The 16,320-nt window shown below is 42.8% G+C and overlaps 1 protein-coding gene across 1 annotated transcript; it reads left to right on the forward strand.

Annotated features, from left to right (window-relative positions):
• The first annotated feature begins 4,103 nt into the window (after positions 1-4,103).
• On the forward strand, positions 4,104-10,070 carry LOC123086896 (probable transcription factor RL9). Its single transcript, XM_044508723.1, has 6 exons — positions 4,104-4,758; positions 5,019-5,095; positions 5,457-5,505; positions 5,833-5,923; positions 9,066-9,195; positions 9,640-10,070. Exons 1-6 carry the CDS (start codon positions 4,377-4,379, stop codon positions 10,024-10,026), a joined length of 1,116 nt encoding a protein of 371 aa, XP_044364658.1. The 5' UTR covers positions 4,104-4,376; the 3' UTR covers positions 10,027-10,070.
• The last annotated feature ends 6,250 nt before the right edge of the window (positions 10,071-16,320 follow it).

Genomic DNA, 16,320 nt, shown 5'->3' on the forward strand with positions numbered 1-16,320 from the left:
AATGGAGCTCGTGGTTCTCCGGCAGAGCTTCACTAAGCACTACGGAGGAGGAGGAGGAGGAGTTGGAGGAGGAGAGGGCTGCGGCAGGGAAGGGGTGCGGCTGCCCTCTATCTACCTCACTATATATAGGGGGAAGGGGGGTGGAGGAGGCGCCCTAGGGTTCCCTAGGGGAGGGGCGGCGGCCACAGGGGAAACCCTAGATGGGTTTGGGCGCCCCCAACCCCTAGGAAACTTGCCCCCAAGCCGGGAGGGGTGGCTGCCCTAGGGGAGGCGCCCCCACCTCTCCACCTTACGTGAGAGGGGGTGGGAGGGGCGCACAACCCCTTAGTGGGCTGGTGTGCCCCCTCCCCTTGGCCCATAAGGCCCCCCAACGCTTGTCGGGGCCTCCGAAACACCTTTCGGTCACGCTGGTCGTCACCCGGTACTCCCAGAACAATTCTAGAATCCAATACCCTTCGTCCAATATATCGATCTTCACCTCCGAACCATTCCGGAGTTCCTCGTCACGTCCGGGATCTAATCCGGGACTCCGAACAACCTTCGGTAACCACATACTATTTCCCATAACAACTCTAGCTAGCGTCACTGAACCTTAAGTGTGTAGACCCTACGGGTTCGGGAACCATGCAGACATGACCGAGACAACCTCCGGCCAATAACCAATAGCGGGATCTGGATACCCATATTGGCTCCCACATGTTCCACGATGATCTCATTGGATGAACCACGATGTCGGGGATTCAATCAATCCCGTATACAATTCCCTTTGTCTATCAGTATGTTACTTGCCCGAGATTCGATCGTCGGTATCCCAATACCTTGTTCAATCTCGTTACCGGCAAGTCACTTCACTCGTTCCGTAACACATCATCACGTGACCAACTACTTAGTCACACTGAGCTCATTATGATGATGCATTACCGAGTGGGTCCAAAGATACCTCTCCGTCATACGGAGTGACAAATCCCAGTCTCGATTCATGCCAACCCAACAGACACTTTCGGAGATACCTTTAGTGCACCTTTATAGCCACCCAGTTACGTTGTGACATTTGGTACACCCAAAGCATTCCTATGGTATCCGGGAGTTGCACAATCTCATGGTCTAAGGAAATGATACTTGACATTAGAAAAGCTTTAGCAGACGAACTATACGATCTTGTGCTAGGCTTAGGATTGGGTCTTGTCCATCACATCATTCTCCTAATGATGTGATCCCGTTATCAATGACATCCAATGTCCATGGTCAGGAAACCATGACCATCTATTGATCAACGAGCTAGTCAACTAGAGGCTTACTAGGGACATGTTGTGGTCTATGTATTCACACATGTATTACGGTTTTCGGTTAATACAATTATAGCATGAAAAATAAACAATTATCATGAACAAGGAAATACAATAATAACCATTTTATTATTGCCTCTAGGGCATATTTCCAACAAAACCATGAGGGAAAGAAGAAGTTTGCGGGCAAGAACAAGACTTCCGAGTCCACCAACTTCCATAAAAAGGGGGTAAGAAGAAATGAGTATGTCATGTGTGCAGTGCAAATGGTCATTGGGCTTCGGCGTGCAAGAACCATTTTGACATGCGTCAGCATGAGAACAACGGTAATTCCACTAATCTTGTTACTGGTGATACTGGGATGAAGTATGTCGCGTTGCAAGGAGTACTTCCATGCTGATGGAAAACATGTCACATGCTAATGTTCATGGTGTTGGTATGATCGATCTAAAGTTTACTTCGGGGAATACCATATATTTGACAAAATGCATCATCATAAAGGAATATACTAGAGCCAGTGCATACAATATAAATGATGTATGCTCATACGGAAAAATATATCCATATCATTTCACACCACTCGCAGCCCATGCGTTGTATCCCACCAAGTAAACTAGTAGACTGCCCGTGCATTGGCATGGACCAATAAATGAATTAAAAAACAATGCTCATTGTCCTCCCCGCAAACGAGCACATTGCATGCAATGTTCAACCACAACACAAATGCAAGCATCTTCTTCTCTCTATTCTTACAAACACCACACACCACTCTAGCCCCCCTTCCCCATTGAACTTGTCGTCCATCCTCTCAATCTATTGCCCCTTGACTCTGCATGTAGCTTTCACGATGTTGTTTTGTTGTCTCGAATGGTACAAAAACAACCCAAAATAGTTCTTGTATATCTCTCGTTTTCCTCTAAATAGTTCTTGTCATCTCTCACATCCTAACCACCTAAGTGCTCTGTCAAATCGTAACCTACGTAAAGCTTTTGGAAGTATGCTAGTGTGTTTCTAAGAGTGGGGGAACTTGCAAGAATATTTTCATGTACATGAACCAAATTAATCTTGTCCCTAATTATATTACCTTTTTAAACACTTTGACTTCTTCTTATAGTAACCAAACAAAATGATCTGGCAACGTCAAAGGTAGAAGCAAAATATCTCCCTCATACGTCTGGGCATGTACGAGTACCTAGCGGGCTCCCCAAAATCTAGCCATTTGGACAGTCCGAACTCCCCAAATCAAGACCATATGTGGGGGAGAAATGTAGTTGTTCGGACTATCCTCCATGTTCTCTCCAACATGCAGGCCGAACACAAAACCCCCACCCCACACTGCACCCTTCCCTTTTCCTGTTGCCTCATCCCCTTCCCGTGGCTTCCTGTCGTAGCAGGGCATTTCTTATTGGAGCTCTCTCCTTTAAAATCAGATGATTCACACCTCAAATTCACCATGGCGCCCTCTCTCTCCTTCACACCGTACTTCCCCACGGACCGCCAAGGACAAGTCCCCTGCCAACCGCCCCTCTCTGATCCCCTCCCCCCGTGTTCGTGCAGATCCACCACCGCCATAAGGGGCAGGAGGCATGCGCCGGTTCTATCGCCACAACTACAAAGGGTCATGCAATTTAAGACTCCATCCCAAAGCCCTAAACAAGGTTGACACCTTCTCACTTCACTCTTACAACCACCACATCTCCTTCAATTGTTTTCTCCATTCCAAGTGCCTCCTTCTCAAATGCACAAGCATGAACACGGTAAGACATTGTATTTGTCCTCCCAAGTTGCCAAATTATCTCGGGCTCCAAGTCCAAATGCATCCTCGAATGCACAACCTTAAACAATACAAGACATTGTACTTGTCCTTGCATGTTCTCGTTCTTCTTACCTCTCAAATTATCTCCACTACACATGTGTTGTCTCTTCTTAACGTCTGATAAATCATATTGTTGAGATAGTAAACGAAACAATAAGAACAAATGATATTGGTAACAAAGTGTGTCCACAAGTGCAATCGGTTTCACAGGTCGGCGGAGGAGCAAGATGTTGGGCGGTTGAGACTTCCGTGATGGAGGCAGTGGCGGCCTGCTTCAGGATTACGACCTAGGAATTAGGTCAAGTTGTAAGTTTTTTTCGCTATGTGGGAGGTGAGGTGAAAAAAACCAGCGGTAGATGTGATTTGATAAGATAAGGAAAAAGATTTTTTTTGTATTTGGAAAGTTTTGATTGTCAACTAATAGTTGAGATTAGTGTGTGGGATTAGCGATTTGTTATCGAGGAATATCTGATTTTATTTTGGAAGGTTATCGAGAAAAATCTTGTCTTTTTAGGAAGATGATCTCACATATATGATGCGATTTCTGAATTCTGAATTACCTATTATTTACGTGGTTGAATTGAATCACCACCTGCCAAAGCAAGTACGAAACAAAATATCCCCTTTAATAGGATTTAGTTTTCAATGGCAGGAAGAAAAATCTAGTGGAAGGAGGTGATAAGGTGAGACGAAAATAAACCAGACAAAATAAATGATGATGGAAAATGATGTGGAAAAAACCAAACAAAAATTAATCAGACGGAAATTAACCATGGAATAGAATCTATCAAGTCCCCTTTAGGAGTAGAGATGAGACCATATCTCATTGTCACAGCGCTCCAAAATGGCATATAAAGTTTTTGGTGCCTGCTCCACCTCTCCAACCATTTCATCGAACAGAAAGTAGCGCCTCCATCATCATCATCATCATCATCATCATCATCATCTCTCTCTCTCTCTCTCTCTCTCTCTCTCTCTCTCTCTCTCTAGGGGTACACTCGTGGGGTCTGTCGCCTTCTCACTATCCACCAACCTCACTATTGCTAGCCCCCATCCCTAATCCCTATGCGTCTACCACACCTTCTATCCCACCCACACGAACACAGAGACCCCTATACAAGAATCATGTACCACTCATGACCTAATCACACACAGATCCTTCTCACTCCATTTCCCTAGCTTCGAAGAAGAAGCTTTCTTCCCGGACAAAAGTGCACACACATCGGTCTTCTCGATCGTAGCAGCATCCTTGTTGTTACGGCCAGGGTGTTGAAATGGCAACTGCCGCTGATGCCCCGGATCTATCGCTCCACATCAGCCCGCCGTCACCAACCGGCAAGGCCGGGAGCGGCCGCGGGGACGAAATGGCCATCTCTGCGGAGTCCACAGAGCTCTGTCTAGGGTTTGACATGGCGACTGCGCGACAGCCAGGCGAGGTCCGCAATGGCCACTCCGATCTTGAGCAGCGGCTGCACCAACCTAGCCAGATTCCGAGATTCAAGAAGAGCTCCGCTGACAGCCAGGCGGGCTCCTCCGGCGGTGCAGCAAGATCTGGGAATGGTGGCAAGAAGAGCTCAAGGGCTCCAAGGATGCGGTGGACGACGGCGCTCCATGCACACTTTGTACAGGCGGTCCAGCTCCTTGGCGGCCATGAGAGTACGTTCATGAAACTGGATTCAATTTTTGTTCGTTTTGTTGTTTAGATTAACTAGCCGTGCTCGTTGTTCGAAACGGTGCCTCTTGACAATCACACGGCCCAATTTGTCTGAATTTTGAAGATGGTGCCGTCTTATTGTGGCCTCGTTATCTGAATGTTAGCATAAGTGCATGTGCTATAGGGTTTGCAATATCATTTGGATTTCGGGTCTGTCTGTGTTCCAGCATTAATTAAGCTTTATATATTTTCCATCTTCAAGGAGCAACACCGAAATCAGTCTTGGAGTTGATGAACGTGAAGGATCTCACACTGGCTCATGTCAAGAGCCATCTTCAGGCAAGTCATCTCTCTCTCTCTCTCTCTCTCTCTCTCTCTCTCTCTCTCTCTCTCTCTCTCTCTCTCTCTCTCTCTCTCTTAGTTTTCTTGTTAGTTTACCAGCATTCGAAAACGGAACAAGAAGACAGTCTTTCTTGTACGTTTCCTTGATCAGCTCATCCCTCTCCCTTTTTCTTCGTACTGCTGGTTGTTAGCTTTTGCCAAGTACTTCCTGTCCTTTTCACCAGCTGCTAATCACTTTCGTCTTGTTTACATCATTATAAACTTTTTTAATTAGCATCTCACATGAGTAAACCAAATGGCAACACGAGCTCTAATCTAATGCAGATGCACTTATTTCTTGTCGCTTCACTTGATGCAGATGTACAGAACAGTCAAGGGCACTGCTTCGGACAGATCATGTGCGGCAGGTAAAATTCTGCCTAGCTGTTTGTTTCTTCTTTTCAGAGACAAATTTTCTTGTCTGAGTCAATCGCTCAGTAAGGTCAAATCACATAATGACATCTGAATTATTGGCATGGGTTATATATGTGATGTGTTTTGCCGACGCGTACATGAGTCCCTTATACAAAACTAGCAGTGAAATTCAAGAGATAAAAGATATATAGTTGTGTTTGTGGAAAAACATACTGACTTGTCCATGCCTCTACGGACAAACACATATTCCAACGTTCTTTGTTTATTTATTTTGATAGATTAACTGATCTGTCATGCATACATGGTGTGGTGTTCTGCAGGCCATGGCCAGATAAGGGACATGAGCTTTCTGAGGAGAGGTGGTGAAGTGCATGGCTTTGACATGTTTAGCAACATCATTTCTAATACAAGGTTTGCAAATATTATACATTTCATTAATCCCAGTAATAATGGTGCATAGTCATGTTGAATGATATGCATAATTTGCATTACTCTGAAAAGTCTGCAGGTTCCATATTTGTTCCATTTGACTTTTTTAAAGACGATCTTATTTGAAAAATTATATTATGTGTATTCATGCATTTAAACAGAGCACTTGTTTATGCTAAAATATATGCATGGGGCGGAGTTGAGTTGCATGACGGAAATTTGGACGCATCTGAGATATTTTGAATTCTATGGAAATATTACATCTAAATTAATTAGGATCCCCATCCCATATAACGCCTTTTTAGAAAAGGGCTTTCTCTCTATGTATTAATTATTACACTACATTGTAATTTTACAATGTGCTCGGTATCTTGAAGCTTGACATATCCGAGGGTCTAGTGGCTGCAAAACTCGCCATCCATTTTTGAGACTGAATGCATAAAATTGGCGTCATAGACACATTATTGCTCATGGAATAAATCATACTATATATATAGCGGCTTTTGTTTTATACAAGATGTGTTAATTAAATAGTTTAAAATTGCACGCTGCAATAATATGTATCTCTAGATATACATGCATGCCCTCCTATTTAAGCTTGGTGTTGAAAGCATGGAATCATGCGATCAAATCTTAGATATGCTGATATATAAGCCACACATAACTTGTATTTGAGTATTATGTTGTCATATATAGACTAAGAGAGTGAGGAGAAGTAGTCATGTTAGCTAGGGAGCTTTTAAGGAAGAAAATGGGAGTACATCTAGAAGGACACCAAGATTAAATCTGTCATGTAACTTCTTTAGATTGTTCCACAAAGTATTATGAATAATTACAAATGTTTTGTCTAACATTTATGTGAGTATATCTTAATAAATTTTATGCCAAATTAGATAATGCATACAATCCTCTCTTAATTTCCGTGGAGCTGTGCAAAGAAGTAGTTTTGAGTAACTAATATTCGCATAATAGTTATTTTGGCATAGAAATGACATCAGATCCTCTCTTGTATTCACATAATAGTTTAGATGTGAATACAATTACATATTAGTTACCGGATTTTGAACGATATGTCATAATTTCTATTTGTGGAGCCTAACTAAGGCTGGTTTCAAACATCCACCTTATACTTCAGTTGACCTAGAATTTAATTTAAATTCCTGTGAATTGCTTTGTCACAAAAAATGATTTTATAACAAGCCATATGAAGCTTTGAGTTGGCGCAGAAACTAGATATCTACCTATAAAGGATATATGTGAAATTGAAGGTACACTTCCGCTCTAGAAGATGAGAAAATTACTAAAAATGTAAATAACCACGCTGCTGTTTTTTAAGAAACACAATACAAATGCAAAATGTCACATACATTGATGCCTATTTTAGTTTGGGGGCAGATTATAACACTTGATTAGATACAGATAAACTGTAAGGCCTACACCGATTCCTTCATGAGGCCTGGTTATAGAGATGTAGATAATTAGCTCTAAACCAACAAACAAATGCCCTGCTTATATTTTTTGTGTGGATCTAATTCTAATAGTGTAGGCTAGTAAAAAAGGCCGTAAGAATAGTAGAGGACAAGAAAAATCTAGCGGCACAAACTGTGTGGCGTACTCAGTTAGTTCTGTAACAAAACAAGTAGTCTTGCTTACACATCACAGTTTTATGTATTGGAAATCTACTTGAAATTTTGCCTGACGATTTATTTTCATACAATAATATATACTACTATATGACAATGGCTTGAAGGTACATTAATTGAGTGCAAACTAACAAAGTACCTTTTTATCATTTTACAACATATATGTGTTCTTTCTTAAATTCCATTTTCGCTTAACATATATAGAAGGAAGCAGTTATATTTCAGCACAACATATACTTCTTTCTCATGGAGCTAAATACACCTCTCACACGTATAAAGAACAACAACCGTGGGTTGTTCGCTAGCTAGTTCTCTGCGCGTCTCGTGTGCAGACATATTGTCCTTGGATGTTGATTCCAAACTTCCATGCATGCGAAGCAACCATGGCTCCACGCTCCAGTTAACCACACAGCAACATGGAGCCATGCATGTGTTAGCTCCAGGGTGACCATGGCCCTGGGCCATGGGGGACAGGTCTTTAAAGGGAAAGTAACTTCTAGTCCAGCTATCAATCTTGCAAAACATTGTACCTCGATCAGTGCTGCCACCTGTTGGGGAAGATGGATCATGATGCATGGCAAGACTTTCTTTCCCCTCCTGTCCTAACTTGCAGTACTATCGCATGCAGCTGTGTGTGGGTGAGAGAGAGGGTGAGAGAGAGAGAGGCTCATGCAGGAGTATTACTACTCCTACGCAGGAAGTAGCAGCGTGCATGCAGCTCGCTAGCAGCCTAAGACTCGCTGCATTTGTGATGATCATGGTTCAGATCCATATAAATTGTCCCCCTGCGTCCATCAGGAGCTGGCCATGGCGCCGGGTGGTGGTGGCCGGAATCTTGGCGTGAGACAAGTATAACAAGACAAGGGCGCACGCAGCGTGCCTCTGCCTAGATCCACACCCGGCCATCCATCCATCCATTCATCCATTGTCCTTAGCTTGACCGGCTGAGAAAGCCTGCGCACCCACCCTAGCCTAGCCCAGCCCAGCCTCAGGCAGCTTAAATACGCAGTGCGAGTGAGCTAGTGGCGAGCACGGACAAGCCAACTTGCCAGCGGCGCGTCGCGCCTTGCATTAACGCTCACTCAGTCGCGGAGACAGCAACGCTAGCACTACGCCGGCCGCACTGCGCCGCATGCAACAACAGCTTACATACAGTAGGTCTCTTCTGCTCGTCGTGTCTGCTGCCATGCCATGCCACGCTCCTCTCGTTCGCTCCGGGCCTTGCATGCGCAGTGCAGTGCAGGAGTTAATTCCTGCTGCTGGACGCCAGTTGCTCGCTCCCTCGTGTAACGATCTGATGGTTTTAACAATTTCGCTGCCTCTTGTACTCATTGTGTCGATCTGCCTGCTGCCTGTGTCTGTCACGAGACTCCTTCCGATTTCCCCTTTAATTACCATAGGCTAGCTAAGCTCATCGTAATATCTTCGTTGTGTTAATAGATTAGTAATCTGATGGAAACATTGTTCGTTACGAGTTGCAGAAGGCGGCCATGGGCGTCGCCGGCGGGGCAGCTGCAGCCGCCGTTCGCGCAGGAGCAAGGCGGAGGCGGCCCGCCGCTACCGAGCGCCTACCTCATGTCCATTCAGCAATACTTGATGAAGCAAAACCAGGTGATCTTTCGTTAGCTCGTGAGCCTCTCCACAGTATCCATCATTTCTTTCTTACCTGTGGATCCTATCCTGAACACTGAACATACAATGATGCTCTGTAGTCATCTGTAGAGGCTCTGAGAGGCGGCTTAATTAGGGCAGTGATATTTGCAGTGTTGGGGACAAACGGCATATTATCAATGTGTCCCTGGCAGCCCCTCTTAATTGCCAGTAGTCCTAAATCCTAATGCATGCCACGTTGTTGGTTGCGTTCCCTCGAGGCTCAGTCTAATATGGACACACTAGCTAGTTAATGTAGATTTCACATATAGATATTGCATGATTTCCATATGCATATATAGTACTATAATCTTTCATCTAGGGGTTGAGCTGCATTGCAACTCCTAGTAAATCATAGCAAACGCACTGCCGAATAACCACTGTTGAGCGTGCATGTTTGTACAGGGATGGAGAGGTGCACAGCAGCAAGATGCTTCACTCAATTGCCCAGGACAGGACAGAGGACAACGTCTGCATGTAGGCGCACGCCATGATGAGACGCCCAGGATTGGATCGTCGACAGCAGGTTTTGCTCGGGGATGGTCGTCGTCGTCGTCACTATCGCTGTCGCCGTCGCCGTCGACCCCACTACAAATGAACGGCAGGAACGCCGGCAGCGCCGCAGAGCAAGCATGCATGAAGCAGCCGCAGGCGCCATCAAGAGTACCCAGCCTAGAGATGAGCTTAGGGAGGCAGGGGTGGCAAAATGCCATTGAGCAACAGCAGCGGCAAGGACAGCCCAGCGTGGAGTCCTCGGCGTCCAAAGAGCTAACCCTACTAAAGTGCTTGTGAAATTATCTAGTAAGAAAATTAATAACTATTTTAGGTAGTTCAAAGTGGAACTCAATGGTCGTCTGATCGACTACACTGATTTTAATTCCGCGAGGCGAGAGAGCAAAATTAGAATAAGAAAAGGTAGCTAGTCAATTTGCTAGCTTGAATTCGCAACAAAAATAATAAGAAATGATATTCCCTCCGTCTCATACTATAAGATCGTTTTGCAAGCTGCTAGCTTGGTCTTGTCCTGGATTTACTTCCATGCATGTTTTGAGCTGATGGTGGAAGGGCCAATGACGACGGTAGCAGATTACTTGTCCATCCTGACTCCAATGAGGACGGTAGCAGATTACTTGTCCATCCTGACTCTTGGCAAGGCTAGAAACATTGTGTAGACATAGGCACGTATAGGATATAGCACATGTATGTATAGTGCGCGAAATCTCAACTGACAATGGAAAACCAGGGTACTTGTACCTTTTTTTAAGGGGGGTACATCTTTTTCTTTTCCAGGCAAGGGTACTTCTTGGGGACCTCCTATAATATTCCTCACGCTATGCCGTGCTCAACTAACAAAGGCATTTCCTAAACGGCGTCCGTGCCTGTTCGTTCTTTATTTACCAAATGGCGCACACCCCCTCGTCGTGTTGGGCTGGCCCCTTTTCACCTTTTTTTTTTCTATTTTCTAATCTAAAGTGAGCTGGGACTTGAACCTCCACCGCGCGTGTTCACGGGATGATGGGATAACCACCCGACCACCCCACTCGGTGTGATGTTTGTCCGTTATTTCCTCTTTCTTGGCTTTCTATTCTATTCTATTCTTTTTCTTTTTTTTCTCCCTCCGTTTTTCTCTCTTTTTTCAAATTCACAAAGTTTTTCTTCAAATAGATGAACTTATTCAAAATTAATGAACTTTTTTTCAACTTTATGAACCTTTCTTAAAATTTGATGAACATTCCTTTTAAATTGATGAACTTTTTTCAAACTCGATGAACTTTTTTCAAATTCGGTGATCATTTTTCGAATTTGACGAACTTTTTCAAAATTGAAGAAGTTTTTTTTCAAATCGGATGAACTTTTTTTTAATTTTTTGTAAACATTTTTCAAAATCAATGAACATTTTTTCAAAAATTGTGATCTTCTTTTCAAAGTTGATGAACATTTTTCAAAATTGATGAACTTTTTGAAAATCGGGAAACTTTTTTCAAAAATGAACCTTTTTTGAATTTTGATGAACTTTATTCAAACCTGGGAACTTTCTTCTCAAGATTTGTGAACTATTTTTCAAATGGATGAACTTTTTTCAAACATGATAGACATTTTTCTCGAAATTGTGATTTTTTTTTCAAAATCGATGAACTTTTTTCAAAACTTGATTATTTTTTCAAAACAAATGAACTTTTATGTAATTCATGAACTCTTTCCAAAATGGTTTCAAGTAATTTAAAAATCAAAGTGCAATAGTAAATGTTTACATGTGTAATAAATTGCACGGCTACAAATGTACTTAAATAATTCGCCCTGCAAATGGTTTGTAGTGTGTGGTAAGTCGGGTGGTTAGTCATACTCCTTCCCAATTGTCTCGGGGCTAGTTCGATCCTCAACGATGAGAACCAATTTTGGGGTGTTTTTTGCTTCTTTGTGCTACCCATGGAGTTGTTGGTGTCTAACCCGAACCCTAGCCCTTTTCTACCTCTCGCTCTCTGGACTTCTCTCCTTGGCACACACCTAAGAAGAAACGAAGAGGAAGGAGGCAGAATGGACATAGGTTTGCCGGCGCACGAACGCCACCGCCGCTCGAATGGCGTTTTTTCTCTTGAGCACGAACTCAACTCCGGCGAGCTACAATGTAAACGAGGGAGTAGGTTTATACGGGCGTGCACTGACACGCCACGCCGCGCTCCCAGGCACCCCCACATCCCGCGCTCCCTGGCTCACGCACCTGACGCGCACGCACGCAATCGACGTGGCCCGAGTCCCTCGCCCGACGTGGTCACCCCTCCACACTTCTCACCAACAGACAACGGCCCCCGCGCACATACGCGCGGACACACACGCACACCCGGACACTATTTGGACACACCCCAGATAGTGGCCAGACACTAGTCAAACTATGGCCATACAGTAGTCGGACTATGCCCAGTCACTCACACACACACACGCCCACAGACCTGCGCGCGGCCACGAACAGCGTCCGACACGCCCAGCGCGCGCACATACACGCACTGGACATGCCCGCCGTGGCTTATTGGCCAACAGAAACAAGTTGTATCGATTGAATTTTTGTTTGGTCGGCCCTGCAAAAATCGCCGGTTAGGAGCTCCCACCGACAAGCATGCACCTCTTCGCACCCGAGCATACTTTCTAGCCGGCCTTGTACGGGGCGGATGCCCCTGTTTTTTTCTCGTCTTTTTGCTTCATTAAAAATGTTCAAAATTTCAAAACAAAATAGATTTTCAAAATTTTCACGAATTAAATTTTATCTTGAATTTTAAAAAATGTTGTTGAGTTTGAAAACAATGTCCTCGAATTTGAAAACATTTGCGAATTCAAAAAATGTTTATGATTTTGAAAAATGTTCGGGAGTTGAAAAAATATTCCTGTATTTGACAAGATGTTCGTGATTTCCAAAACTATTCATGGGTTTCGAGAAAATGTTTGCATATTTGAAAAATATTTGCAAATCAATAAAAATGTTCTGCAATTTGAAAAAAATATATATCTGTTCTCCAGAAAATGTTCACGATTTCAAAACATTGTTCATGACTTGTAAAACATGTTCGAGTTCAATAAATGTTCATGATTTAAAAAAAATCATGAATTTGTAAAACAAATGTTCAGGAAAATCCAAAAACTGATCATGAATTTTGAAACTGTTAACTATTACAAAAAATGTCTTGAATTTATAAAAAAAATCATGATTTCATAAAATGTTGTATATTTCGAAACAAATGTTTAGAATTAAAAAATGTTTGAATTCGAATTTTTTTTGATGATTTAAAAAACATGATTCATAAATTGTTCACTTTGTGAAAAGAAAAAGGAAAACGAGAGTGAAAATAGAAAAGAAAGAAAAATAAATAAAAAACGATCTGGGAACCTTCCCAAAACCGAAACGGCAGCTTGCGCTAGTTGAGCTGACCCAATTTCACGTAGCGTGGGAGGCGAGTGCGCGTTTGGTTGATAATTGTCAGCATACACGATAAGTATTTTTTTTAACATACGCAATAAGTAGGGAGCGCCTACTTCTAGCTGGGAGCTCTTGTTCATCGATTTAGCAATTGATTGTGCCTAAATCGCGTACTCCATGTGCGGCTCCGGGGAAATATCTAGTACTCCCATTTCTAGGGTGCTTCCGGTGCTCCAAACTTGATAACACATTTTAAAATGTTTAAATAATTCTAAAAAAATCCAACACATTGACACAACATCAATGCATGTTGTTAAAAAAATTCAAATCAAAATTCGAAACATTGCTCGAGATAGAAAAATGACAAAATGGACATCACTGTGATAATGGGCCTAATCTAAAGCCCAACTTAAGTTGCGTACTATTTACTGTCGAATTTGTCATTTATGTTTCTCAAGCTACATTTCGAATTTTGATCTCAAATTTTTTGACAACATACTTTGATATTGTGTCAATGTGATGGATTTTTTCTCAGATTTTTTCGAACATTTAAAAATGTTCTACCGAGTTTTGGTGCACCGGGGGCACCCTAGGGGGTGGGAGTACCAGATATTTCCCCGTGCGGCTCCCTCGATAAACCGGCGAAGTTTGTTTTGAAGAAATCTGGTTGAAACCACATCAACGCCTAGCTCTAAAATAAACCGACTATAGGTTTTAACCGATTAATAAATATTATTGTAAAACATGCTCATAATGTTTAAAAATGTTCGTGGGTTTTCTAAAAATGTTCATGGATTTCTTAAAAAAAGAAATTAAACAGGAAGGAACCCACCGAATATGGTGAATAAAAATATAACATGAATTAACCATCGATATGAGAAAAATATGGAGATTCAAGCACTTAAATTTGGGGTTGCCCAAGGTATCCTCAAGGCATCCCTAAGAAAAACTTGAGCATGCCGGAGGCATCCCTAAGAAGTACTTTAAGATGTCTCGATTGTGTAAGCTCGGGATGCCCAAGACACCCCCATCTTCATAAATAACTATCGGATTTGTCTCGGTGACCTATATTTTTATTTGTCACCTAATATGTGATGTTCTTGGAGTGTACTTTTTTCTTTGCTTATCTTCACAATTATCACATCTGAACAAATAATTTTGGGAGAGCTTATTCATGGTCATGTATTTAGAGAATTGCTTTATTGCATCATTTATAAGTGTTAGAGCATGTGTTTGAATAGAAACAATTTAAACTCTTACATCTTTTAAAGAGTTGTATAGAAATTAGTTATTAGCATGACACTGATATGTTGGTACAAAATTTGATATATATGCATTGGTGGTATTAATAAAAAGAGGTAAATACACCGGTGGTCCCCGAACTTGTCATCGATGTTCATTTTAGTGTCTGAACTTGAAAAATACGTCGAACTGGTCCTGAAACTTGACACGAACGTGCAAATACAGTGCTAATCCTGTCCATACAGGTAAAGCGGGTCAACGTGGCATCGTGTATGGCTGACGTGGCAGTGACATGGTGTGAGGCCGCCTGTCAGTAAGTAATTAGTAAGAAAATTAACATAAAAATATACTGGACGGGCATCTAACCTGCAACCCGACGCTTGGGAAATACTTGCGCTCACACCATTCCACCAAACATGTTTTCAAGAGAAAGTAAACCCCTCATGCTTAATGTATTTGAACCAAAAACTCCTGTATACATAAATGGGTTGCAGCATGTGGCCCATTTTGCGCACATTATTTTTAATGTAAAAAGTATGTCAATAATAATCATAATAATAAAAGCTAGATTGGAATGTTCATGTGTTATTAATAATTACTTTATGCTACACAAATATCCGTGTGCACACAAAATAAATATATAGAGGTTTGTAATAAAATATCTTACTTAAAAATGTTCCTGCAATTTTTAGAAATATTAGCTTAATATTCGAAAATACTATTTAAATATAATCCATGAGTGGTTAATTGTTTTTGTAAATAATAAAATTTAAAATATATTTTCTAAATAATAATTATTTTCTAAAATAGTATTATCTAAATAAAAAGTTAATATTTCTAAATATTACAGGATTTCTAAATAATACGTCTACAAGTGTGATTAGTACCGTATTTGCACGTTGGTGCCAAGTTTTAGAACCAGTTCGATGTATTTTTCAAGTTCAGGCACTAAACTGAATATCCGTGGCAAATTGAAGCACCACAGATGTATTTACAAAAAAGCGCACGGATGGAAGGAGGCACTGTTATGAAGCGATGTTCTCTCTCCTAGGGCTCTGCGACCTACGGGCGATAGGCGGTTCTTAGGGTTAGATCACTGTGTGGGTCTGTGATTTCGATTCGCAGATCCGATTCCTCATCTCCTATCCGCCGATCCCTCTGCCTCTTCTAGACACGGGTGATTCCTCTCCTTGTCGCTGTTCGGGGTGATCCAGAGGCGCTCTTTGGACTGCTACCCACCCTTGGCAGCGTCGAGTTGAGGGTTACCGGCTTCTCGATGGCGGAGCTGCGCGACGGGGTGAGGATTGATGCCAGTATGGGCGCTCCTCTTGTGCATGGCGGCGGCGGGGACGTTCCCACAACGGCGCTGTCCGGCAAAGGGAAAGCGGCGGAGATGGATGGGTCGTCTTCTTCGGGAGCAGGCTCGGTCTCTGCCGATCGGATTGAGGAACCGATGGAAAAGCTGCGTCTGACTGCGGTTGAGGCGCAATCGGTGATCCTGGACGATGAAGATGAGGTGGATCTGGTGGCCCCGGATTGTTCCCTAGTGGGGAAGGTGTTGTCCCCCAATTCACTTCATATCGAGACGATCTTGTCGGCGATGCGGCCGGTGTGGGGTAACCCTAAAGGTTTGTTGTTCCACCCCTCGGGGGACAATGTCTTTGTGGCTGAATTTGGTTCCCAAGCAGATCGTGCCAGGGTGATCGAGGGCTCGCCATGGATGGTGGGCAAGCATGTTGTGCTTCTAAAAGTTTTTGATCTGAATATTCAGCCTTCTCAAGTCCAGTTTGATCACCTGGTGATTTGGGCTCGTATTATGCATGTTCCGCTGACGCTTATGAAGGCCAAGGTGGGAATGGAATTTGCCAAACTTATTGGGAGGATTTCCAAGGTGGATTCAGATGCGGATGGTCGCTGCCGGGGGAGTTTCATGAGGG

This window comes from Triticum aestivum, chromosome 4A, assembly GCF_018294505.1.
Source record: "Triticum aestivum cultivar Chinese Spring chromosome 4A, IWGSC CS RefSeq v2.1, whole genome shotgun sequence".
Classification (NCBI taxonomy): domain Eukaryota; kingdom Viridiplantae; phylum Streptophyta; class Magnoliopsida; order Poales; family Poaceae; genus Triticum; species Triticum aestivum.